This window comes from Molossus molossus, unplaced genomic scaffold, assembly GCF_014108415.1.
Source record: "Molossus molossus isolate mMolMol1 unplaced genomic scaffold, mMolMol1.p scaffold_m16_p_19, whole genome shotgun sequence".
Taxonomy (NCBI): domain Eukaryota; kingdom Metazoa; phylum Chordata; class Mammalia; order Chiroptera; family Molossidae; genus Molossus; species Molossus molossus.
In genome coordinates, this window is record NW_023425354.1 from 28,143,228 (window position 1) to 28,170,315 (window position 27,088).

The 27,088-nt window shown below is 44.1% G+C and overlaps 1 protein-coding gene across 1 annotated transcript in view; it reads left to right on the plus strand.

The window, feature by feature from the left end:
* Positions 1–1,413: 1,413 nt before the first annotated feature.
* The window catches only part of SOCS7 (suppressor of cytokine signaling 7), a 31,555-nt gene continuing 5,880 nt past the window's right edge, over positions 1,414–27,088 (plus strand). The window contains exons 1-7 of the mRNA XM_036269967.1: positions 1,414–2,378; positions 10,298–10,362; positions 13,820–13,924; positions 14,377–14,478; positions 15,353–15,483; positions 15,983–16,151; positions 21,644–21,772. Of these exons, the coding sequence (XP_036125860.1) occupies positions 1,414–2,378; positions 10,298–10,362; positions 13,820–13,924; positions 14,377–14,478; positions 15,353–15,483; positions 15,983–16,151; positions 21,644–21,772 (1,666 nt within the window). The remainder of the gene's footprint in view (positions 2,379–10,297; positions 10,363–13,819; positions 13,925–14,376; positions 14,479–15,352; positions 15,484–15,982; positions 16,152–21,643; positions 21,773–27,088) is intronic.

The window sequence follows — 27,088 nt, forward strand, 5'->3', positions numbered from 1 at the left end:
CACATCAATGTGTTGACTCCTGCACGACCCCAGTCAGGGCCAGGGCCACCCAACTAGGGCCAAACCCAAATGCAACTGAAGTACAAACCCAACTGAGGTACAAATCTGTGTGGGCTGGGCTCTAACCGCTGAGCCAAACCCACCAGGACTTCTCATTCAGCAAAGAAGTCACTCAGTTAAGACTGTCTTTGTTGTGTGTTGGTTTTTTGTTTATCCTCCCCTGAGGACATTCTTCCATTTTTTGTTTTGTTCAGATAGAGTGGGAGGGAGAGAGAGAGAGAGAGAGAGAGAGAGAGAGAGAGAGAAACATCGACGTGAAAGGGACACATCGAGTGGTTGCCACCCGCATGACCCAAACAGGGCTGGGACAAACTGCAACCGAGGTACGTGCCCTTGGGAACTGAACCCCGGTCTTTCTGGACTGCAGGCCGATGCTCTAACTGCTGTGCCAAACCGACCAGGGCTGTGTGTTTGTTTTTTAACTTTCCTCTTACACTGACATAGAGGAAAATATTAACCAACATTCACTCCTTGGTCAACTGAAACCACAGGGCTACCCTTCAAGAGCTTGGTAAAAATCAACTAAAGTATTCCGTGAGAATCAATTGGTTACATGGAATTTGTAATTGTATATGTGTGTGTGTGTGTGTATATATATATATATATATAGTGTGTGTGTATGCTTCACATCTTTTACATCAGTAAAATTTATGATAAACTTATGAACCTATACATATATACACATACACCCCCTTTCCCCCCCAGAGCGCCAGCTGTTCAGCATTTATCAGCCCACCTCTGAGTCTTAGAGCACATTATTCATATGTCATTACATAAATATTCACTAGATGCCAGGGGTGATACAGTTTGTCAATGAAGAAATGACTCCGCCTCGGTCACATATTGCAAACCGCATAGGCGGGACCAGAACCAGAGTTACTCCCAAGGCCAGCACCTCTCTCCCAGGAATCAAACCAGGCGTCCCAGGGGTGCTCCACCTAGCTCAGAGAGGTGGCTTCGGCCTGAACGCCCGGGAAGTGAAAAGCAAGGGTCGGGACAGGAGTCCAACAGCCAGGCAAGAAGCAGCTCACAGCCAATAGCGGACCAGGCCGCTCGCAACGTCACACTCCCTGGAGGCCCGCAGGAGCACACCCTGGGGAAAGGGGCGTGGTCAAGCCTCCCGGAAATGATGCCATCCGGGGGCGGTCCTCCGCGGCGGCGGCGGCGGCGCGCGGCCTGGGCTCGCGCTGCGCTCCGTGCGCCCCCCCGCCCCCCTCTATGAGGCAGAGGCCGCGGCGGCCGTTAACGCTGTCGCTCCGGGGCCCGCGGCGGGCGGGGCTCCGGCGGGGCCCGGCCTAGTCCCCACCCCAGCCCGGCTCCCAGCCGCCCGCCCTCCCTCCCTCTCTCTCCCCGATGCAGGGGGCCGAGCTCCGGGATGGCGAGGCGGCGGCGGCCGCCGCTTCGTACCGCGTCCTGAGCCGCCTGCTCGGCTATGGAGAGGCGGCCCCCGAGCCAGGCCCGCCGCCCCCGCCCCCGGGCCATGGCCCCCCGCCGCCACCCTTCCTCGCGCGGCCCGGTACGCGGGGCTCCCGGCCGCCGCAGCTGATGGTGTTCCGCAACGTGGGTCGGCCGCCGGAGGAGCCGGACGCGGAGGCGGCCCCAGAACCAGGACCCTCGGAACTGCTATGTCCCCGGCACCGCTGTGCCCTGGACCCCAAGGCCCTGCCCCCGGGGTTGGCGCTCGAGCGGACCTGGGGCCCGGCGGCTGGACTAGAGGCGCAGTTGGCAGCTCTGGGGCTCGGGCAGCCGGCGGGGCCGGGGGTCAAGACGGTTGGGGGTTGCTGCCCGTGCCCGTGCCCCTCGCAGCCGCCCCCTCCGCAGCTCCAGCCGCCTGCTGCCGCCCCGCAGGCCGGGGAGGACCCCACGGAAACGAGCGACGCGCTGCTGGTCCTGGAAGGCTTGGAGTCGGAGGCGGAGAGCCTGGAGACTAACAGCTGCTCGGAAGAGGAGCTCAGCAGCCCGGGCCGCGGAGGAGGAGGTGGCCGGCTTCTGCTGCAGCCCCCAGGCCCTGAGTTACCCCCGGTGCCCTTTCCGCTGCAGGACTTGGTGCCTCCAGGGCGCTTGAGTAGAGGAGAGCAGCAGCAGCAGCCACCTCCCCCGCCCCCTCCCCCTCCCGGGTCCCTCCGGCCACTCGCGGGCCCTTCTCTGAAGGGCTCCCTCAAAATCCGCCTCAGTCGCCTCTTTCGCACGAAGAGCTGCAACGGTGGCTCCGGTGGCGGGTATGGAGCTGGCAAGAGGCCTTCTGGAGAGTTGGCTGTATCAGCTGCGAGCCTGACAGACGTGGGAGGCTCTGCCGGTCGGGAGCTGGACGCAGGGAGGTGAGACCAGCTGGGGGTCTGGCTGACAAACTTCCCTTTTTTGCTTCATTTCTCTATTATTCTAACAAGATCTTGACAAGTCGTATGATATGTTCTTCATAAGAAGACAAAGAATTGGGACTAAAGGTGGTGACATCGCTCATTAGGTCAGAGCTAATTATGGGAAACAGCTTTTGCTGAGTTCATTCCCCTTGACACTTCTCAGCAGGTTAACATCTCTCATTCTGAGATTTGAATCCATGCCCCCACCCCTACCCTGGCCCAGCTTTTAAAGTTTTCCCAAGGGTTCTGTCTACCATTAACTCGCAGAAGGAGTTGCTGTAAATGTTTGTCCTTTGAGACAAAAAGTTGGTGTTGCATTTTGACCACCTTGCTTATTACTCTTTCTGTGTACCAGCACTCCAACCTCCTTCATACTCATGCATGCAAATGATGTGAGGAGTTGTAGACCCACAATCAACTGGGCCTCTCAATACCAAGTTTTCATGGTTGGTCTCTTAGATGCACTTGTATTTCAAGCCTGTTGCTGACCACTGTCAATGAGAATGGAAATAGCCTTGCTCTAAAGCCTATGTGAGAATTCTACTTATGAGGTGTGTAGCATTGGTGCATGAGTTCTAGGCCAACTGATAGAACGTCTAAACTTAGACATTTAGTTTTTTCCTGCATTTCTGAAGGGTGGACAGCTCTCTAACATCCAGTATATTGGTTGAAAGCTGTCAGCTTTTGTGTCAATGAAATGAGACTTCCTTTGTGGTAACTGCCATTGTGGTTTGTGCTGCTAAATGGATTCTTAGAAAGGGTAGAATTGGTTTTGGTGCAGCTCATGTCATGGATTCTTGAGACACACTGGCAGCCACAACCCAAGGCTGAAGAACAGGTAGGAGAATAGATAGAGAACTCTGTGTACCAGAAGCTTTGGGAAAAGATCAGTATGTCTGAGGACCCAATAATTTAAATTTTTAAAAAGCTTCCCAGTTGATCTAAGTTTGACCTGGACTGGGAACCACTAATCCATGGACTTCTCTTTTCAAGGGAACTTGGGTACTCCAAAAGGAAAGTGTGGAGTCACTGACTTTGCTGTACTTTCTGAACAGCTATGCCAGGGGCTCATCTTGGGGATCATACCAATCACAAATTCCCTAAAGAAATCAGTGTGTTGGTGCATGTTACCCCTTCAGGAAGACCTATGTTTTTGCATTTGCCTCCCAATGAACTCATGCTCAGGTCTTGAAAAGTGTGTGGCTGCTGAAACAGCTTTTTTGTAGTAGGCACTGCATTCGATGCTCCACTTAACCAGTATAGATGAAATTTTCATCATATTGGGGGAGGGCAGGATTGAAGCTGTGGGTAATGACATAGGATAATTGCTAATTTTCTTGTGATTTGTCTTGCCTTTGTTCCATATTGACCAGGACTTGATCTAAGATTCCAGAGACGCCGAATATGAGGTGTGGCGTGAAATTAGCTGCTCCATCTATAGATTAGGAAGAGGAAAAGGCATATAACATTATACGGTTTTTTGCCTTTGGAAGCAGAATTTAATGGTCATTGGCTGCTCTGTCACCAACCCTCACGTTAAACACAATACAGATTTTTGCTGCAGAGCAAATTGGGCTGTAGCTCTGCAAAGCTTAGTTCAGGGCACTGGAGAATTACATGTTTTGGTCCAAGGGCTTATTTTGATGAATTGGAGAAGAGTTAGTTATTTGTGTACAAATGTTTGGTTGACTGCTGTTAGGAGGCAGCTTGTTGGACAGAGAATGTGAACACCTAAATTCCATTTAGAACTCCAGCATCAGCTGTGGGATGCTGGCCAATTTTGCCTTCTTCATGCTTCTGTCTTTTTATCCATCAGTAAAATGGGAGTGATTCCTGTCTTCTTCCTGTCCTTGTAGGAACATAGTGAAGACAAGAGAAGTAGAGCGGAATATTTTGTGCTTTTGGAGGATAAGAGTGAACTGGTGATTTTTAATTTTTTTTTAATATGCTTAGGATTTGGTGCTGTTAGATTTGCTTGTTAGCTTTTACACAGCTTACTATGTGCCAGTCTTGCTGGCAGCCTCGCAGCTGTGAGAAACTTGGTAAGTCTGCCCAGGGTAGTTGTGATTTCTATGGCTGCACCTCCTAAGTAAGTCCGTCCTGTTGGAAGGAAGGATGAGTTTGGATTTTTAGCTTGTTCTCTTATTTTGATTGGTAAGACCTGGAAGCTGTGAGAAATCTCAATCTCTTGCCAGAAGATATATAATGCCTTCCTCCTTATTGATGGTTGGAGTCTCTCTAGTCTTTGCTTTATAATTTGAGGCTTTTACAGTAATGTTTGGGCATGACTCTCTTTGCTATTCTTAATATCTACTTTTCCCACAGCTATCACTAGAAAGTACTTCATATAATCATTTTATAAGGTTAACAATTTCCATATTTTATTTTTTATTTTTTTGCAGTTTTTATTAATTTTTGTTACAAATGTTTCTCTCTTTTTCCCCCTAGACTCCCTCCTCCCCATCCCGCTCCCTCCCCAGCATTGTTGTCTATGTCCATTGGTTACGCATAAGCACTTTCCATATTTTAACATTAAATAAAACTATTTCCTTTCAGATGCTTTAGAGTGTAGTAAGTGGACCTGCCTGAATATTCTGAGTCTTAAGTCTAGTATGAGTTAGCTTAGAGAACTCTTTTGAAGCAAAGGAAGACATGGGCCCACCAACTAATCAGATTTCTGTTGTGGAGAACTGGGCTAGGCCTTTCACACATATGTTGAATTCACAGAGCTGGGCTTGATGCCTGTGGGCTTCAGTGTAATATAGAATTGCTATTTCAGGAAAACCAGTGAAGTTCTCATTTCTGTTTCACATATGTTGAGCTGATTGTCTGTCTTCCTTTATATTTGGTGGGAAATGGCATTTGATCTGACTATGTTTGAACGATCACATAATACACACTTGGTTGGAAATGGGTACCTTGTTCATTTTGATACTGACACTAAACGGGTCCGAAGCTGCCTGTCACTACTTGAGCCAAATTAAACAGAGACAGGGTTGAATCATATGAGCGTTTATTCCAATAATGCCAGCAGTATGGGGTGAACAGCAGGTCATCCTGAAATTTCTACTCTAACATCTCCTACTAGCTGGCTGATTATATAGGGATAAGGAAGAAGGGTCACATGCAAGGGAAAAGGGGGACAGGTTAAGGGCTGCAGGGTCCATGGTCTGTGGTCCGTGTGTCTCCTTCCAGGATCTTGAATTCTGATAACAAGGTAGTTAATTTTCTATGATGTTAAAAAAAGCTCAGCCCATTCCTGGGACCAGAGAGAATGGTCAGCATTCCTGAAGCAAACTCCTGGAGGTGGTCAGGGTCCAGGCACAGCAACCAGGTCAAAGTGTATCATGTCCTTGGTTTGTTCTCAAGATGTATTTTCTTTTCTGAGTAATGGACCCTCATCTGGGCTCCGAGGCGTCTTATCTTTTTAGAGCCCTGTTTTTCTTCTTGCAACACATTCTCCAGTTCCCCAGGGTCTACAAGAAAACCTGTTATCTATAGTTAGTAAGGTGAATAATCATGAAACAGCTGTGGTCCTATTACTATTAGGTGTCCTTACCCTATCAGTTTTTTAAGGTTTATTTTTTTTCTGAGTTAACAGTTGAGGCTGTTACCATCGATCTTTATAGTTGTGGGGTGGAAAATGGAGAACAGTTCTGTAGTGGTTTCCTATCTATTTGGGAAAAAAGATATGGTTCTGGAAAGAGAGGCAGTCTGCCTTGGCATCAGTTTGGGACCCTGCTGTTGTGGACAGACTTGGCAAACATGAGAAACTCTTTCTCTGTTTCCTTGGGTCTTCAGGTCCAAGGGGGTAGTTTTAAGAGAGAGCATGATATGCTGAGAGCAAAATGATTTAATGGTGTGATGAGGAAGTTCTGACTCTTATGTTTGAGTTTTGGGTCCATATTCTATTGATCTTTTTGACTGTTTTTCACAAAGTGATTATGGTTGGCAGCTCTCTTTGGAATGAGTAGCCTGGCTTCAGAAATATCTATCCATTTGAGTCTTGTATCTTTCACTTCTTAATATTTTCCCTGCTAACATCATTCCTAAGGTTTTAGACCTTGGACTACACCTCTTGGGTTTTCCCTGGAAGTTCCCTCCATAGGTTCTTTAGTTGGTTTATAGTGAAGTTTTGGATCTGACCTTGCTGCACAGATGTCTGTGTATTGGAACTAAAAATGAACACATGGTTTTTGTGCCTGTAGCACATGAACAGACACTGGCTCATGACGTGTTGAAAATGGCACAGGCTGGCTGACTTGGCACTGTGTGCTTTCGTAGGGGCAGAGGTAAATTGTGGCTGTAAATCCTGATATTTGGACATTCTTGTTTGGAAGTTACTTTAGAAAAGAACATGTGTCAGTCTTAGGACATCAGACGAGGAGATTAATGGACAAGAAAGGGAGGGCATTGCTATTTAATTGTTTATATTTTAGATTTCAGGGAATTTGAAAAGTAGCCAATGGTTATATCAGTGTGTTGTTGTCCTGTCTAGTCTAATGCTTTTAACTCCTTTTATCCTACATATCTGTTGCCATACAATTAGCAATTTTTAGTGTGGAAATGGACAGGACATTCTGTCTCTTTGTTACCTGCAGCACGGGCGATGCACAGCTGACGCAAGGGCTGCTGAGCCTCAAAAAAGACCTTTGCCTAAGGTCTTCTGCCACCCTGTCCTGTACTGCCATCTGAGACATAGCCCACCAAATCCTACTGCATCCCACCCTCCAAGTCTTTCTGCTACTAAGATGCATGTGCCCCCTGGCACAGTTACAGTGGCTTAACTTTGCACCTTAATGCTCGTCAAGGTGATCTGGGGAGGAATAAAATAACATGGGAATGTGGTATAGAAAGGTTAGTTACAAATGTTATTGGTAGCATTCATGATGCTCTCCAAAATAACAGCACATTCAGCTTAGAAGGGTTTTTATCATTTTAAATGTTTCAAATATACAAAACGAGGTATATAAAGTGTGTGCACTGTAATGATAAGTGCATACCGAGGTACTCATCTTTAAGCTTAGCAGATAGAATGTTATCAGTTACCTTTGAAGACCCTTGTGTGTTGCTTCCTGATTACATCTCCACAGCTACCATAACTACCATCCTCAATTTCATGTTAATCATTCCCTTGCTTTGTTTTATTATAGTCATCGAGATTGGTCTTTTCATGAGTGACTGCCATTAGAATGCTCTCAGGATCCTTGAGACAGAAACTGCGTTGGATTTTCAGTTAGACAGCATCTCCCTGAAGAGAGAAAGAAACACTCATTTACTATTAGCCTTTCAGCCTCTGTTTTTTGTTTTTGGTAATCCTTACCCGAGGATATTTTTGCCATTGATTTTTAGATAGAGTGGAAGGGAGGGAGGGAGGGAGAGAGAGAGACATCAGTGTGTCTCACATTGATTGGTTGCCTCCCACACAACCCCAACTGGGGCTAGGGATTGAACCTGCAACCCAGATACATGCCCTTGACTAGGAATCAAACCCGTGACCCTTTGGTCCTCGGGCTGATACTTTAACCACTGAGCCAAACTGGCCAGGGTGCCTTTCAGCCTCTTAGAGCTTCTACCTCTCCGAGCTTCCAGCTCTGAGGTCCCCTTATTTTCCAGGAAAAAAACCATTTCAGGGCTCTTAAATGGCTCTGCCTGGGTTTAGATTCATATGTATTTCTTTTTCCAGATTCTAGAAACTGTGATTTTCTTCATCAAAATGCTGGGGGTGGGGAGAAGATGAGGTGGAGTGAGAAGGCTTCCGCAAGCTGTGTGCATTTGGGTACTGCCATTCTTCAGTACTTGGCACTGAAGAGATTTGTCCCCAGCATGGGCAGATGGCAAAGTAATGCAGCTTCCTTTGAAAAGAGGCAAACAGCCAAGTAGCTGAGGTGTGAACCCTTTGAAAGGCCAGTGCTTTAGGTTTCTACTTGCTGAGTTTAATATTGTACCCACAGTTATCAAATAAAAATCAGTTTGGAAGCTCTTCAGTCTTAAAGTTCATGTCCAGTGGAATTATCTTTCCAATCCAGCCCTCTGGAGTGCTGGAACTAAGCTACAGACGGTCATGAGCAACTTTTATAAACAGAAGGACTGTGTGTGCTTGTGTCTTGTTTTGATGTAGCCATCTCTCCCATGGGTGCCATGGATGGGACATTTACAATGTGCACCATCATTAATCATTAGACTTTTTTTTTTTTTTTTTTTTTACTCCTCACCTGAGGATATTTTTCCATTTTTGTTCAGATAGACTGAGAGGGATGAACCGCATCCGAGGTACATGCCCTTGACCAGAATTGAACTCGCGACTCATTGGTCCGCAGACTGATGCTCTAACCACTGAATCAAACCGGTCATGGAAGTGCTGGGAGTTTTTTAAAAGTCTGGTTTAGTCCTGCCCGTATGGTTCAGTGGTTGAGCATCGACCCATGCACCAAGAGGTCGCTGGTTTGATTCCCGGTCAGGACACATGCCCAATCCCCAGTGAGGGGCACACAGGAGGCAGTCAGTCGACGTTCTCTCTTATTGATGTTTCTATCTCTCTCTCTCAAACTCAATAAAGAAAAAAAAAATCTAAAAAAAAAATATGGCCCTGGCCGGGTTTGGCTCAGCAGTTAGAGCTTTGGCCTGTGGTCCAGCGAGACTCCAGTTCGGTTCCCGCTGGGGGCGTGTACCTTGGTTGGGTTGTGCGGGTGGCAGCCACTCGATATGTCCCTTTCACGTTGATGTTTCTCTCTCTCTCTCTCCCCCTCCCTCCCACTCTATCTGAACTAAAATTGGAAAAATGTCCTCAGGTGAGGATAAAAAAAAGTGTGTGTGTGTGTGTGAGATGTGTGTATATATGTACGTGTGTGTGTGTGTGTATGTGGCTTATTGAGGTATGATTTATATATCACCTAAAACTCACCTTTTTTAGGTGTTCAGTTCTGTTAATTTTGATAAATGTAGATAGTCATCATGATCTCTACCACAATCAAGATATAGCATATTTTTATCACCTCCACAAGTCTTTTCCTAGTAGTTGTCATTTCAGTTATCCTGAGGTGAATATTTTGAAATTAGCACATTTTTAGCCAGAAAGTCTTTGTCAGTCTTTTTATTTTTTTCATCTCTCTCTGAAAAGCCAATTGAAATTGGTACAAAGCAAAATTACCTTTTGTGTAGCTTTTCACAGGAGAACTGGGTTTTCCAGCTGGTCACCTGGAGCAGCATCAAGGAGAAGTCATGGGGAGAGCTATGTGACTGGCATTTCAGAGAGGGGAAGGGGCCATTTCGTTTGTGTGGCTAGCAGACCCCCTAACTGGAGGAAGTCCCCTTGTTAGTTGATGGTTTTAATCATGGCTTGGGAACATTTCTGCAGAAATCAGAGGTCTTAGTGGTTGAAGATTACATGTGCATCCTGGTAGTGCTGGTGTCAAGTCCAAATACTACCCTGGTTCACTTTGGGACCTCTTGCTCCCAATGGCAAGCCCCACGGGAAAGCTGTTACTCTGAGGTGGCACCTTATCAGATCAGTAGCCTTTTTCTTGGTTTCCTTATGAAAATTAACTGTCTTCTTCTTCTGACTTCTTTACTCTAGAAATGGACTTGCTAATTATCACTCAAGGTGTTTTACTCCTTTAAAATGTGCCAGGTGTGGAGAGATCCAAAGGGATTTCTCATTGCTTTGTAGGCTGGTGAATTCTGTAGCCAGATCTATTTAAGGAATTGACTTAATTATTTTATTCTCCCCCTTTAAATTTGAAGCTTTATTATTATAAAAGTGTTGCTGACAACGACTAGGGTTTGTGTTGCTTTTCAGGGCATGTGGAATTGAGTATTATAGTGCTTTAAACGTGCCCCCCTCCCTTACTCTCTCTCTCTGCTTTCTCACCCACTAGGAAACCCAGGTTGACAAGAACTCAAAGTGCCTTTTCTCCAGTCTCCTTCAGCCCCCTGTTCACAGGTAAGGGTGATCTCTTTCTTTTCTGACATCTGAAAGCAGGAGTGTTCTGAGACCTGTCAGGAAACACAGATGCATCGCAGAGGGAGATTCAGGCATGTCTGCAGTTATTTTCTTCATTCTCTGCCTGCTGGGTTTGGGGTGAGGCTATTTTTATGGTGCAGAATGTGTTTTTGACTTTGGCTACTTTATAGTTTGAGTAGTGACTTGCTTGCTGGTAATTATGTGGCCCTGGCAGTTATGCAGTGCTTAGTTCAGGGTCATCACATATAAATTAAAAGGAAGAATTATAAATTTATAGGTTCATAGTGCATGAAGGACTCACTGAAGTCATACAATTCCTGTCCCTGCTCCAAGGGAGTTCATGGATTATCTAATAAACATGACCCATGGTTATCTGGTCTATTTTTAAAGACTTTGGGCAAAGGGTATTACATGAACTCTTATCTTACCCATTTTAGGGCTGGCAATTCTTGCAGCTGTTGGAGTTCTTTGTTGTATCTAATTTAAGTCTGTTCTGTTGTAGGAAGGAACATAGTTGCTAAAGTAGGAAAGCGGTTGAGTATCCTTTGGGCAACTTCCTTCTCTTTTATTTTATTTTATTTTATTTTTTTATTTTATTTTTATTTTATTTATTTTTCCTCACCTGAGGACATTTTTCCATTTTTTGTTCAGATAGAGTGGGAGGGAGAGAGAGAGAGAGAGAGAAACATCGACGTGAAAGGGACACATCGAGTGGCTGCCACCTGCACGACCAACCAGGGCTGGGGACAAACTGCAACCGAGGTACACGCCCTTAGTGGGAACCGAACCCGGGTCTCTCTGGACTGCAGGCCAATGCTCTAACCGCTAAGCCAAACCAGCCAGGGCTCTTTTTTATTTTATTTTATTATTTTATTACTTCGTTTTATTTCTTTATTGATTTCTGAGAGAGAGGGAGGGAGAGAGAGAGAGAAAAACATCAATGAGAGAGAACATTGGTCGGCCACCTCCTGCATGCCCCCATTGGGGATTTGCCCCACAGCCTGGGCATGTGCCCTGACCAGGAATCAAACTGGTAACCTCTTGGTGCATGGGTCAACGCTCAACCACTGAGCCACACCGGCTGGACAACTTTCTTCTCTTTAACGGGGAACTGTTTCAAGGGAGACCTTTGGTTATGTCAGTCAGATGTGAAGCTCCCTCTTGAATAAGCTGTATAAAAAGAAGGTCTTCACCCTGGCTGGTTTGGCTCAGCAGTTGGATTATCGGCCCACGTACCAAAGAGTCGCGGGTTTGATTCTGGTCAAGGGGCACGTACCTCAGTTTCGGTTTGGTCCCTGGCTCTGGTTGTATGGGAGGCAACCAGTCGATGCATCTCTCTCACATTGATGTTTCTCTCTCTCTCTCTCCCTCCCTCCCACTCTATCTGAAGATAAATAGGGACAAAATATCCTCGGGTGAGGATTAAAAAAAGAAGGTCTTCAGCACACTGCCTCAAGTCTCAGAAACTGAGTACTCATTGGTTGTGACTGAGAAGCCTTTAAAAAAAACACTCAATTTCAAACTCTTTTGAACCAGGGCCGGGGACAAACTGCAACTGAAGTACATGCCCTTAGCGGGAACTGAACCCAGGTCCCTCTGGACCGCAGGCCGACGCTCTAACCACTGAACAAAACTGGCCAGGGCTGAATTACATATTTTTATTGAGGTGCTGGACATCTCTGCCCCTTTAGGAAGCCCACTTGTCTGCATTCATTGCATTGCTCTGGGCAGCTAGGCTCTCACTCAGCCATGTGATAAGTCCAGTATATACCAGCTTCCTAGAACTTCCACTGATAACATTTATTTATTTATTTATTTATTTATTTATCCATTCATTCATTTAATTAATTAATTAATTTATTTTTTAATCCTCACCTGAGGATATTTTTTCCCATTTATCTTCAGGTAGAGTGGGAGGGAGAGAGAGAGAAACATTGATGTGAGAGAAACACATTGACTGGTTGCCTCCTGCATAACCCTGACCAGGGCAGGGGACCGAACTGCAACCTAGGTATGTGCCCTTGACCGAAATCGAACCCATGACTCTTTGGTCCTCGGGCTGATACTCTAACAGCTCAGCCAAACTAGCTAGGGCCCACTGATGACTTTTAGAAGAGATTTTCTGCATATCTTAATTAGTGTTCAAGAACTTTGTAAAAGACAAACAAAAAAACAACTCTGTATTAGATTCTGAAACCCTAGCTCCTGACCCATTGAAGACCAATGTCTCTAAAAATAATAATAATGAAATCTAGCTGAGGAGCTAATTCAGCCTCCTGAATAAGAAAAAGGTGTTGGTAATAACACTCTCAAATTAGAGAAATCCTGAGTTCTGACATATTTTTGGCTGCCCACCTTAGGGAATAAAATACCCTTCATTCTCTGGTGACTCAATGGAGAGACAGTAGATAGGGCTGGGCGGCAAGAAAGAATGTATATGGCAAAGAACAACTGCATGGCATGTTGGGAAGTAAAAAGAAACCACATGCCACCTATCCCCCACCCCCCACCACTTACCCATCCAACTTCCTACTGAGAAACTTCCACTAATCTTACCTGACACTTGGCTGACTGTGAAAGTAGTTAATTACTAAGGTTGTAAGTGTACTTTTCAACCATTGTAGCCTCAGCTATTAGGAACTAATTGGTATCTGAAATGGTTCTCTTATGAGTGAATATTCTGAAAACTCTAGACATGAAAAACCATGTAGGAAGAAGTTGGGGATAACATTGGGACCTTTATCTGCTTGTACCATTAAGTTCTTACATTTTTCTGCACTTGCTTTCTATGTCTTGTTTGGGCTTGTAACAAGCTGCTTGCCTTGCTCCTTAAGGCAGAAATTGGTATAAAAGTCTGTAAAGATAAGATAAATGATGTTGTTTCCATTTGAATAAAGAAGACTGCTTGGTCAAGGTTTATATTATCAGTGGCAGAACCGCAATTAGTTGACTTTTCCACTATCAAGCCCATGTTTTTGTCCTAAAGAATCCTTGACCAGCCCTGGCCGGTTTGGCTCAGAAGTTAGAGTGTCGGCCTGCAGACCAGAGAGTCCCGGGTTCGGTTCCCGCTAAGGGCACGTACCTTGGTTGCAGCTCGTCCCTGGCCCTAGTTGGGTTCGTGTGGGTGGCAACCACTCGATGTGTCTCTCTTGCATCGATGTTTCTCTTTCTCTCTTCCTCCTCCTCTCTCCCTCCTGCTCTATCTGAAGATAAATTGAAAAAAAAAAAAGGATCCTTGACCATTACAGGGCAAAGAAATAGAATTTAAAATTGACTCCCCAGGTGTTTGAGGTAGGGGGTGATTGGAGCCCTGGGAGCATTAGATTTTGAGAGCCATGGATCTCTAACTTCCCTTGCTTGCCCTTTGCTTTCCTTTGCTCTGGCTTCAGCTTTGGGCAGGGTGCTCTATAACATGCTTGCTCCATGAATTCCTCAGGTGAAACAGTGTCGCTTGTGGATGTGGACATCTCTCAGCGGGGCTTGACCTCTCCACACCCTCCAACTCCCCCTCCTCCTCCAAGAAGAAGCCTCAGCCTTCTAGGTATAGTCTCCTCCACTCTCTGCCTTCTTGCCCTAGTGGGAGGGGAAGCTCTCTGGACCTGTTGTTCTTTGCCAGGAACCAAACAAGCTCCTGGTTTCTAATGATGGACCAATTATTTCCTGTCCCTTTCTCACCACCCTATCATCTCCCTAAGTGGTTGAATAGGTCGCTTACCTACATGCTGTAGCATTTACTATCCATATGTTGATTAGATCTACATTTGTCTTGCCCTGAATCTACAGCTAGTGGGCCGCTCTAAGAATATCCTTACTTTCCTGCTTTCAAGCAGAGGAAACTAGATTAATGATTGTTGCCCTCTGCAAAAAGACAGGATGAAGGTCAGGCCATCTTGCCCCAGAGGGCAGCCTGATGATCTTCTCCCTCTCCTCTGCTTCACCTTGCTCAGTCTGTGCTCATATTTCTGAACCTCTTGCTTTTGTTCTCTCTTCTAGATGATATCAGTGGGACGCTGCCTACATCTGTCCTTGTGGCTCCGATGGGGTCTTCCCTGCAGTCTTTCCCCCTACCTCCGCCTCCTCCACCCCATGCCCCAGGTTAGCTTAGCTTAGCAGCAAGACTTGCAAGAATCGGGAGTACAAAGTGATAAACTTTTGAAGGATGGGAGAAATCTATTTATGGAAATAACAGAACTTATGAGAAAGCATAAATTTTATCCCCTCGGCTAGACCAGAACTCCTTGGAAATGAGGTCAAGAACTGATTTTTCTAACCCGTTTTATTTATGGAGTTGAATCTGATTTTTGTTAGAGATAGAAGACTATTGAATTTTTTATCTTTTTGCTGCTGAAACTGTGTTTTAAATCCTTGAGTAGACATCACTGAGGAAACTACCTTAATTTCAGGACAGTGAGGAAGTTTAATATGTTGCTGGTTTTCAAAGTTCTGTGGTTTTTCTAAGCTTTTAGTACTGACTGCAGCCTTGTAAATAAGTACCAAGCATTTAGTAGCCCATACCTGCTTTGCCAGCCTCCAGTACCCAAGGAATAAAATGAATGAAATCGGCATTCTTTTCTACTTGCCTGGCAAAATCGTTACACTTCCTGGGCAAGTAAGCGAGTCACTATTTCCAAGGCTGCTTTACCGGCACTTCACCTCGAGGTGGGAGAAGTTGGAATCGCTCTAGGCTGGTGAAGGCTGAAGTAGTCACCTTAGTCAGGTTAGTGAGCAGCTCCCCACCCCTTTCCTGGGGTTCAGTGCCCCCACCCATCCTTCACAGCTTACACAAGCCCACACAGCTTTTTGTTCCAGCCCATTCAGCTCTTTCCCACTGCTTTGGCTTTCACCCTTTCCAGCTTAGCTTCTAATGCCTTGCCCCTCTTCAGTTAGCATCTCTGTTTTGGGGGGAGGGTCTGCTTGTGGTTGGGAGTGTTGAGAGTAAGCAAGTAACCACCACTCTCTTGCCCTGCAGATGCATTTCCCCGGATTGCTCCCATCCGAGCAGCTGAATCCCTGCATAGCCAGCCTCCGCAACACCTCCAGTGTCCCCTCTACCGGCCCGACTCGAGCAGCTTCGCAGCCAGCCTTCGAGAGTTAGAGAAGGTAGGTGGCACCTGAGCACTGGAGGCTCGCCTCCTCTCCCACTTCCTAATTGTGTACTTGGTTCCCCTGTTATTATTTTTAGAGGCAGAGTAGTTTCCTTGTCTCTATATTTATAATGTCAAAACAATATGCTACTGTTACCAATACTATAAAAGATGTAAAATTGAATCTTGAGGGGAAAAAATTGAACGTGATAAGGATTAGTGTGGAGAAATGTTTACATAGTCTAAGATGATTATGGCAGATTAACTGACTCAGGTCCCTCTTCTCTCCTTTGTAGGACATTGATAATGGAATTGTAGAATTGTTATTCTGTTACTTTGGATGGCTTAAAGTATAATGAGCCTGATGGTTATTGCTAGGGGTTGAGACACTTTTACAGTTTTTTTCTACCAAAATGTTTTGGAAGTATGATTCTCCTGTGGTAAGATAGATTGTGCTGAATAGTTTGACATTTCTCTGTTCTGTTAACCACCTGGCTACTTTTTATCTTTGATAGTGTGGTTGGTACTGGGGACCAATGAACTGGGAAGATGCAGAGATGAAGCTGAAAGGGAAGCCAGATGGTTCTTTCCTAGTACGAGACAGCTCTGATCCACGTTATATACTGAGCCTCAGTTTTCGATCACAGGGTATCACCCACCACACTAGAATGGAGCACTATAGAGGTAAGAGGTGCTAGTGTTGGAGGAAAGTCTTTCTCTACCTTTGCTGTTTGACATTTTCTTTTTTTTTTTTTTAACCCTCACCCGAGGACATTTTTGCATGTATCTTCAGATAGAGTGGGACGGGGAGAGGGGAGAAGAGAGAGAGAGAGAGAAACATCGATGTGAGAGAGACACGAGTAGTTGCCACCCACACGATCCCAACCTGGGTCGGGGACAAACTGCAACCAAGGTACATGCCCTTAGTGGGAACTGAACCCAGGACTCTCTGGTCCATGGGCCAACACTCTAACTGCTGAACCAAACTAGCCAGGACATGCTATTTGACATTTTCATAGGAAGGATTGATAGAAATGGAATTGTGAACAAGAGAGAATCTCATAGATTCAATTGAATGCTGATATGGGCATTAGTTTCAGTTACTAGAAGAAAAGTAGGCAGAGTTAGGGAAGAGTAAGGGTTCTATTTAAAAGTATTGTCTTTTTTTTATTCTGAGGACATTTTTTCCTTTTTTTTTTTAATCCTCACCAGAGGACATTTTTCCATTTTTTGTTCAGATAGAGTGGGGGGGGGGGGAGAGAGAGAGAGAGAGAAACATCGACGTGAAAGGGACACATCAAGTGGCTGCCACCCACACGACCAACCAGGGCTGGGGGACAAACCGCAACCAAGGTACGTGCCCTTAGCAGGAACCGAACCCAGGTCTCTCTGGACTGCAGGCCGACGCTCTTAACCGCTGAGCCAAACCGGCCAGGGCTCCATTTTTTTGTGCAGATAGAGTGGGGGGGAGAGAAAGGAAGAGAGAGAGAGAGAAACATCGACGTGAAAGGGACACATCGAGTGGCTGCCACCCGCACAACCCAACCAGGGCCAGGGACAAACTGCCAACCGAGGTACATGCCCTTAGCAGGAACCGAACCTGGGTCTCTCTGGACCTCAGGCCGCTGCTGTAACTGCTGAGCCAAACTGGCCAGGGCGGAAAGTATTTTGGACTGTTACGAATTTCTTTGCTTGATAGTCACATCAGCTTTTCTGCCAGTCAGCATGGTGACGGTAATTCTCCCTTGGTCAGCTTTGTAGTCTCTTAGGAAATAAGTCATCAGAACTCTGAGAATCAGTGTGCTTTTAGACTGTCTACCTGTCTTCCAGGTGGTACCTTCTCCCCTGTGGTCACGTTGTGCTTAATGTTGCTGTCGCATCTAAGAAGATGCCTTGTTAGACACCGCTGTCCGGATTGACTTTGCTGCAGGGCATTTCTGTACTTGACTTGGGCCAGAAACTTGTGATGGTCATTGGTGGTAGGGCTGGATAATATATCATTTGTTGAAATACCTACATATGCTATACATTTTAAAAGCGTAGAGAACTTTGGGGTGTTTGGGGGACTTGCCCCTCCCATCCCTCACACTCTTCCCACATGTGATCACCTTAACTGAGCGTATTAGACATTGAGCTCAGATAAGAGTCTCTTTTGGTGCTTTTCTGAGGCACCACCATGTCTTTCCTGCTCAGCCATTGTCTGGATTTATTTGGTTTGCTTCTCTTGTGAGGCAGCTAGTAGCTGTTAGGATCAGCATAGATTTGCCCATGGTTTCCTTTGCCTCCACCTTTGCCTTAGAGATGCTTGATGAGAAAGGAACTTCGGCCTCAAGACCTGAGAATTAGTTCAATAATTGTGGGGTAAACTGCTGCCTATTTTTCTGCTGTTCCTAAAACCAAAAAACAAACAAAGCATTTCAGAGTGAATTTTTTTTTTTTAATCCTCACCTGAGGATATTTTTCTATTTATCTTCAGATAGAGTGGGAGGGGGAGAGAGAGAGAGAGAGACATCGATGTGAGAGGGCCACATCAACTGGTTGCCTCCCGCACAACCCCAACCAGGGCTGGGGACGAACTGCAACCGAGATACGTTCCCTTGGCTGGAATCGAACCCGGGACTCATTGGTCTGCGGGCTGATGCTCTACTGTTGAGCCAAACTTATTAAAATAAATGACTAAGCCATGGGAATGATGAATAAATGCTTGACCTCTAGGTTCCTGATAGGTGAGATGCCAGGAATGAGAGAGCTCTTTCAAATGGTTCTCCAGTTACTTTTTGTTCAAAGGGACTTTTCTTCCTTGAATAAATGGAATTTTTAATAGAAGCCTTGTGGGCCTTTCAGTTGCCAGTTTGCAATGGAGCTTTTGTCTTCGTCTTTTTAAGTGATACTGTAAGAGTAGCTTGAGAGACTCAGATCTGCAGTTCTCTTGAGTGATTTAGTATCCCCTTTGTGGGTGACTCTTTTGGATTTAGAGCTTTAGTTTTGGGGGTTTTGTTGTTTTTTTGAAGTCATGGGAGTTCAGATTTCCTTTTACCTTTGGGATCCTAAAGTTTGGGGTGGAATCTTTGTAACATATTAGGACGTGGAATTTTAAAAGCTAAAGACAATAATTTGATTTTTTTGTGCCCAACACATAGATGAGAGGCTAATGTCCACAAAACTGCTCTTCTTGTCTTCGACTGTCCCATGAATACTTGAAGACTTAGATCTTTTTGAGGGAAGTGTCATTTATTTTATTTATTTACTTATTGTTTATCCTTCCCCGAGGACATTTTTTCATTGATTTTTAGATAGAGTGGAAAGAAGGGAGGGAGAGAGAGACACACACACATTGGTCAAGAGAGAGACATCAATTGGTTGCCTCCTGCTCTACCAGGGCCAGGGACTGAACCTGCAACCAAGGTACATGCCCTTGATCAGGGATCGAACCCACGACCCTTTGATTCCTGGGCTGACACTCCAACTGTTGAGCAAAACAGCCAGGACTAAGGCAGGAGTGTCATTTAAACTTGCTTTTGCTATGGCAATTTAAAAAAAAATACTTTCAGTTATAGTTGATATTCAGTATTAGTTTCAGGTGTACAGCACAGTGATTACACATTTATAATATAACTTACAGAGGGATCCCCTGATAAGTCTAGTACTCATCTGACACCATACATAGTATTACCATATATATATACATATATATATATATATATTTTTTTTTTAATCTTCACCTGATGACATGCTTAGAGAGAGAGAGAAGAAATATTGATGCAAGAGACAAACATCATTCAGCTGCCCTCCGCACACTCCCCAACCAGGGATCAAACCCGCAACCCCAGCATGTACCCTGACCAGGAATCAAACCTGCAACCTTTTGGTGTACAAGATGATGCTCCAACTAACTGAGCCACCCGGCCAGGGCCAATTTGTACTTCTTAATCCCTTCATTTTTTTCATCCAGACTTCCCATCCCCCTCTCCTCTGGCAACCATCAGTGTGTATCTATGAGTATAGTTCTTTTTTGTTTGTTCATTTATTTTGTTCTTTAGATTCCATGTATAAGTGAAGTCATATAGTATTTGTCTTTCTCTGTCTGATTTATTTCACTTGGCATAATATCCTCTTGGTCCATCCATGCTGTTGTAAATGGTAAGACTTCATTCCTTTTATGGCCGAGTAATATTCCATTGTATATATGTACCACCGTTTGTTTGTTTTTTAATCCTCACCCGAGGATATTTTTCCATTTATTTTCATAGAGTGGGAGGGAGGGAGGGAGAGAGAGACATCAGTGTGAGAGAGACACATCAATTGGTTGCCTCCTGCATGACCCCAACCAGGGCTGGGGATCAAACTGCAATCAAGGTACGTACCCTTGACAGGAATCGAACCTGTGACTCTGGTCTGTTGGCTGGCACTCTAACCACTGAGCAAAACTGGCCAGGGCTGTACCACAGTTTTCTTCTTTAAAAATTTTTTTTATTAATTTATTTTTGTTACAGATGTTTCTCCTTTTTCCCTCATTGACAACCTCCTCCTGATCCGCCCTCCCCCGCCCCCAGCATTGTTGTCTATGTCCATTGGTTACCCATACATGCATATAAGTTCTGTGGTTTATCTCTTCCCTCCCCCTACCCCCTCTTTTGAGGTTTGTTATTCTGTACCCTACTTCTATGTCTCTGGGTCTATTTTGTTCATCAGTTTGTTTTGTTCATTATATTCCACAAATAAATGAGATTATATGACATTTGTCTTTCTCTGATTGGCTTAGGATAATACTCTCCAGGTCATCTCAAAGGATAAGAGATCTTTCTTTCTTACAGCTGCATTTCTTACAGTATTCCATTGTGTATATGTACCACAGCTTTTCTGTGCACTCATCTATTGATGGACACTTAGGTTGTTTCCAGATCTTAGCAATTGTAAATAGTGCTTCTATGAACATGGGCGTACATATATTCTTTCTGATTGGTATGTCAGGCTTCTGAGGGTATATTTCTAGAAGTGGGATCACTGGGTCAAATGGCAGTTCAATTTTTAACTTTTTGAGGTATCACTATAGTGTTGTTCATAGTGGCTGCACCAATCTGCATTCCTACCAGCAGTGTACTAGAGACCCCTTTTCTCAACACCCTCACCAGCACTTGTTTGATGATTTGTTGATGGCAGCCATTCTGACAGGTGTGAGGTGATACCTCATTGTTGTTTTAATTTGCATCTCTGTACCACAGTTTTCTTTATCTACTTGTATATTGGTGGGCACTTGGGTTGCTTCCGTATCTTGGCTCTTGTGAATAATGCTGCAATGAACGTAAGGTTGTATATATTCTTTTGAATTAGGGTTTTTGGTTTCTTTGGATATATACCCAGAAGTGGAATCACTGGCTCATAAGACACTTCTATTTTTAATTTTTTGAGGAACCTCCCATACTGTTTTCCATAGTGGCTGCACCAATCTGCACTCCTACCAACAGTACACAAGGATTCCCTTTTCTCCACATCTTCGCCAACACTTGTTGGTTATGGATTTATTGATGATAGCCATTCTGACAGGTGTGAGGTGATATCTCATTGTGGCTTTAATTTTCATCTCTCTGATGATTAGTGACATTGAGCAACTTTTCATATGTTTATTGACCTTCTATATGTCCTCTTTGGAGAAGTGTCTATTCAGGTTCTCTGCCCAGTTTTTGATTGGATTGTTTGCTTTTTTGGTGTTGAGGTATATGAGTTCTTTATAAACTTTGGATATTAATTCCTTATCAGATACATCACTGGTGAATATCTTCTCCCAAGGTTGTCTTTTTGTTTTGTTGATGGTTTTCTTTCCTGTGCAAAACGTTTTAGTTTGATGTAGTCCCATTTGTTTATATTTTCTTTTGTTTTCCTTGCTTGAGGAGATATATCAGAAAAAAATATTGCTAAGAGAAATTCAACATAGTGTTTTTATATCTTTTTTCTGACTTGAATTTATTATTTACTTTAACAAAAGCCTTGTAAGACCTCATTTATGTCTTATTAAAGGCAATATCTTTCTTTAATTGTAGAATAAGCAGGAACAGGTGCCTTCAGGGACCTTTGACTTAACTTGCCTGAAAAGTGAGAATCATAGAGTGCAAACCAGCTTCTCAGATCTTTTAAAAATATTTTACATTTTTTTACCTCTTCCTAATTTTCCATGGTAGGAACTTTCAGCCTGTGGTGTCATCCCAAGTTTGAGGATCGCTGTCAGTCAGTGGTGGAGTTCATTAAGAGAGCCATCATGCATTCCAAGAATGGGAAGTTTCTCTATTTCTTGAGATCCAGGGTTCCAGGTAAGACTGTAGTTATATAAAATTATTTAACTTATTTGAGTATGGTCCAGTATAGTATCAGAATGCACCCCCCCCCCAAAAAGGCCACACTTACTTAAAGCTTTTTATCCTGGCTCTTATAGCAATCACTCTTTCTAGATTCCAGTGGTTAATCCCCTATTCTTATACATTAATCCCTCAACATACTGAGAAGGAATCTTTGCTTCTCTGACCACATGAGTGAGAAAACTGAACCTTCCTCTGATGTACAGGCATCATGTGAGTATTTTACGTTCGGAGATGTCTTCTTGTCCCTGATCCAGGCATCTTACACTTGCATGTGAACAGAGGTGAGAGCTCTCAGGTCATTTCCACAGGGACAGGGAAGGTAAAAGAGTGTTCACTAGAAAGGCGATGGTGAGGGTCAAGGAGGCTAAATTCAGTGGCCGTGTGCTCTAGAGTTTGTCCACATCATATTAAATTTTTGCTTGAAGAGTACTTTTTGTTGTGTCTTGTATCCCTACCATTATTGTATACAAAACTCTCCAGTTGGGAGCACTGAGCAGTTCCCACCCTCACTGGTGTGGTCCCATAGTCGTCCTGCCCAGTAAGTAGGGAGATATCTATATAATAGCTATTGAAGGGGGAGAAGGGGTGGTTTGGAGGAATCTGCTTTCAAGTGTTGGGAAAAGTAAAATGACAAGCACATTAATTGAAGCATTTGTAAGATACAAACAGAACTTAAAATGAGGACGTCATGCTTTTCCATTGAATCAAATTAAGATTTTAAAACAAAGTGCCAAGAAATTACTCTAAAATGAAGTTGCAGGGGAGCCTTAGGCACAACATCAGTAACAGGATTGAGCCAGGTTACAGAAATGTGTTTTATAATCTTGGTGATTTAAATAAGGCATGACATGGTACAGACTATATTAATTCTCACTTCATTTAGTATTTGCCTCAGTGCTGTCAACACAGGTTGGTCTAATGCAGTTGACTTGGTTAAAGGGAGAAGTTAGAATTCCTTTCTTACAGGAATTGACTCTGCTTAGCAGTTTTTAAAGTTTAGAGCTTTTGGGGGGTATTTAACAAACATTTATTTTATATCTCAGTATCAAAAATAAGCCACATTTCTGTCTTCAGGAAGCTCATAGCCTCAAAGAGGGAACAGATAGGAAGATAAAAGTAATAGCACATGTTAAATTCAATACAAGGCATAGCAGTAATCACCAGGGGCAGGCTAATAAACTCTGGGAGTGATCCAGGAAATCCTCTCAAAGGATTCTGGATTCTGGAGCATGTATCTACTTGTGGAATTATTGAGAGACTTCATGGAATCTTGGAGTCCTCATGTATAGTATAGCTCATTTCATTCCACAAATGTGCCCTATCTGCAGAAATTTTAAATAAGATTTTTAACTTTGTTAATGGCTAGAGATTGTGATAATTGCTACTATTTATTATTGAGTGCCTGTCATGTCCAAGTACTTTGTCAGGTTCTTTTTTTTTTTTTCTTTTTTTCTTTTGATCCTCACCCGAGGACATTTTTCCATTTTTTGTTCAGATAGAGTGGGAGGGAGAGAGAGAGAGAAACATCGACGTGAAAGGGACACATCGAGTGGTTGCCACCCGCATGACCCAACCAGGGCCGGGGACAAACTGCAACTGAGGTACATGCCCTTAGCGGGAACCGAACCCAGGTCTTTCTGGACCGCAGGCCGACGCTCTAACCGCTGAGCCAAACCAGCCAGTGCTGTCAGGTTCTTTATTTACATCTCTCTAAGTTCGTTAGCTAAAAGATTAGTCTGTTATTTATAGATAAGACTGTTTTCATATTGCCAATGAGTAAACTGAGGCTGAGCCTCAAAAGTGAAGTTACTCTACAGGTTAGCTGATCAGTGCTGACGCCAGGATTCAGACGCAGGCCCATCGACTCCAAATCCTGTGTTTTATTTACCACCACTCTATTATGGGAAGAAGTAGCAGTAAGCAAATGGAAAATTGAGTTTGCTAGAATTTGTGGAAACTACATAAAGAAAACAGAATTGTGCTTGTTAGTAGTGGGTGTCTTTCTAGGACCTATGATGAATAGGATACCAATTTTCATTTAAAAATGTAATCAAGTTGAGAAGACAGGACAGAGTTAATATTTTCCCCTAGACCCTAAGTGATCTCTCTTTGAAGGAATGGGACAAAGAAGGCGAAGCCAGTGTTCTCCTTTACCATTGTTTGCTGCCCTCTTTTGCTTGTCATAAACGTCTAGGCATTCCGTGAGGTTGATTTATTAGAGACGAGAATTGGCGTGAGGAGAGGTGGTCTTAGCATTTACGTGGCGCTCTGTCATCCTGCACCAGGGATTTTAACTTAATAGATTTGAAAAGGAGCCTGTTTGTTAAGACTTTGGGATGATGATAACTGAATGCCCACAAGGGGCCAGGTATTATTTCACTTACCCTTACAAAATCCTTTGAAAGGATATTACAGTCTCTCCCTGTCTGTCTCTCTCTCTCTTTTTCACTTTCTCCCTCTCTTTTCCCCCCTTCCCCCCTCCCCCCCTCTTTTTTAACAAATTGAAAAACTGAGGTACAGTGAGTTGCAGAGCTGAGAATCAAAGTCAGGTTTTTCTGGTTCAAATGTAGAGCTGATTGCCCTAGCAGAGCATCCAGACTGGTGTTAAACAGATACCAGGGATGGTAAATCATAAAGCTAGGCCTAATTGGAAAGTTCTGGATGGTGGCAAATAAGAAGCAGAGAAATTAATTAGCATAAATGGAATAATTAGCATCTAGGGGAGGGAGGGGCCCTTGGTAAAAATGATGGCACCTGAACTTGGTTTCCCCTTACTACTTCTTTTTTGTTTAGTAAATCCTCACCCAAGGATATTTTTTCCATTGACTTTGTTAAAGAGTAGAAGGGAGAGAGGAAGTTGGGGGGAGAGAGAAAGAAACACATCAATGTGAGAGAGAGAGACATCAATTGGTTGCCTCCTGCACATGCCCCTACCAGGACCAGGGATCAAACCTGCAACCCAGGTACGTGCCCTTTTTTTTTTTAATCCTCACCCGAGGACATGTTTCCATTTTTTTTTCAGATAGAGTGGAAGGGGGAGAGAGAGAAACATCGACGTGAAAGGGACACATTGAGTGGTTGCCACCCGCATGACTCAACCAGGGCCAGGGACAAACTGCAACCGGGGTACATGTCCTTAGCGGGAACCGAACCTGGGTCTCTCTGGACCGCAGGCCGATGCTCTAACCACTGAGCCAAACCGACCAGGGCATGTGCCCTTCACTAAGAATCAAACCCTGGACCCTTTGGTGTACAGGCCACCACTCTAACCACTGGACCACAGTGATTATTTATGTATGGCCAGGGCATACATAAATAACTTTTATCTCTGAAATATTATGTTGAATTTAGCAATATTACAACCAACCTTCGAAAGCTTTTCTGTTTATCATAGTTTAAATTACTAAAGAATATTTTAAAAACATGTGAGAGAAAGGGTAAATTTAAAGAGGCAGTTGAACCCAAAATCACTTAAAACCACTTGCGTTTATATTTAAGAGAGAACTCCATGTTTGAATTCTTTTTTTTTTTCCTGTCCTCACCTGAGGATATTTCTCCATTCATCTTCAGTTAGAGTTGGAGGGAGGGTGGGAAAGAGAGAGAGAGAGAAAAAGAAAGAAAGAAACATCAATGTGAGAGAGACACATTGACTGGTTGCCTCCCACACAACCCCAACCAGGGCCAGGGACAAACCACAACCGAGGTACGTACCCTTGACTGGAATCGAACCCGAGACTCATTGGTCTGCAGGCTGACGCTCTAACCACTGAGCAAAACCAGCCAGGGCAATTCTTTTTTTAATGGTGTGTGAGGAGAGGGCTGACCACATGGATGGGGCTACAGTGCTTCATATATAAACTTTAGGCATGAAGGAGAGGACTGAGAGGCTGGTCATGAATCAAGGTGCTTTGACTGTCCTGGAGAACACCCCTGAAAAGTTCCTGGGCTGAACTCTAACTCAGACTAAAAGAGTTCAAGGCAGGACAGCTCTGTTGGGTCTATGCTGTGAGCACAGATAGACCTCAGTGTCTTCATATGTGAAATGGAGGATAATAGTGATATTTGTCTCAAAGTATAGTTTTGAAGACTAAATGAATTAAATGTTTTTATGATAAGCTTACTTCTTAGTAATAGTATAATATGTATTTTAGTTTTTTTTTTTTTTTTTTTTAAGACAGTCACTTGTCAACTGCCATGAAGAGGCTTTGGGAAGCAGTCTTCAAACTGTAATCTTTTCTTTTCATGCCTTGAAACAAAATTTTAAAACTCTTTGAAATTAAACTAAACAAGAATAGTAGATATTGTATTTTCCAACAGATTGTGTCTACAGAATTTCTTTTGATAGGACAATGGCTGAGAAAAACTTTCAAAGATTTTGCAACTCAGATTCTTTCTGAGAGTAGTTTCCTAGCCCCTTTATTTATCGAAACCAGGATGTCTTTGTTCCTTTGAACCTGTTTCAGTGTCCCTGCCATTCTGGGTGTCTCCATTCTGTGGCCTTGACCTTTGGGAGGAGTTGGAATTTCCCAACACAGAGCCTGCTGATATTGATGAAACATAAGGGTGTGGGGCTCCCATTGGGCCTGGCTGGCATCAGTCAGCAGGCACTTCTGCACTGAGTAGTACTAATTCCAGCTTGCCCGAGCTACTATAGTTGCTTTTCTTTTAAGTTTTTTTTTGATCCTCACTCAAGGATATTTTTACATTAATCTTTAGATAGAGATGCAGGGAGAGAGAGAGAGAGAGAGAGAAACATCGACGTGAGAGAGACACATCGACTGGTTGTCTCCCGCACAACCCCAGCTGGAACTGGGGGGACAAACCACAGCTGAGGTACGTACCATGGTTGCGGTTCATCCCCCTGGCCGGAATCGAACCCAAGACTCTTTGGTCCAAGGGCACCGCTCTTATTGCTGAGCCATACCAGCCGGGGCTGCTTTTCTTTTTAGTAGCATCATCCTTTTTTTTTCTGTCCCTGTAACCAGCCTAAAATTTCAGAAGCAAGAGGATGGTTGGGGGATGGGAAATAAGAGGTGGCTAAACCTGATTGTCCTAGCTTGAAGTAAATGACAAGAGTGATAGGCTTGTAAACTTAGATCCCAGCTGTTGCCTTCTGATTACCAGCCTCAGTTGGAATTTGGTGGCTACCCCTTTGAAGAGCCTTTCTGAGTCCTTACCTTTAGGGTACTGATAGATGTGCTGAACAAGCATCCCCTTTGATTCTTACCCTTCCCTGAGAGCAGGCCTTGGTTGTGGCCACTTGGTTCC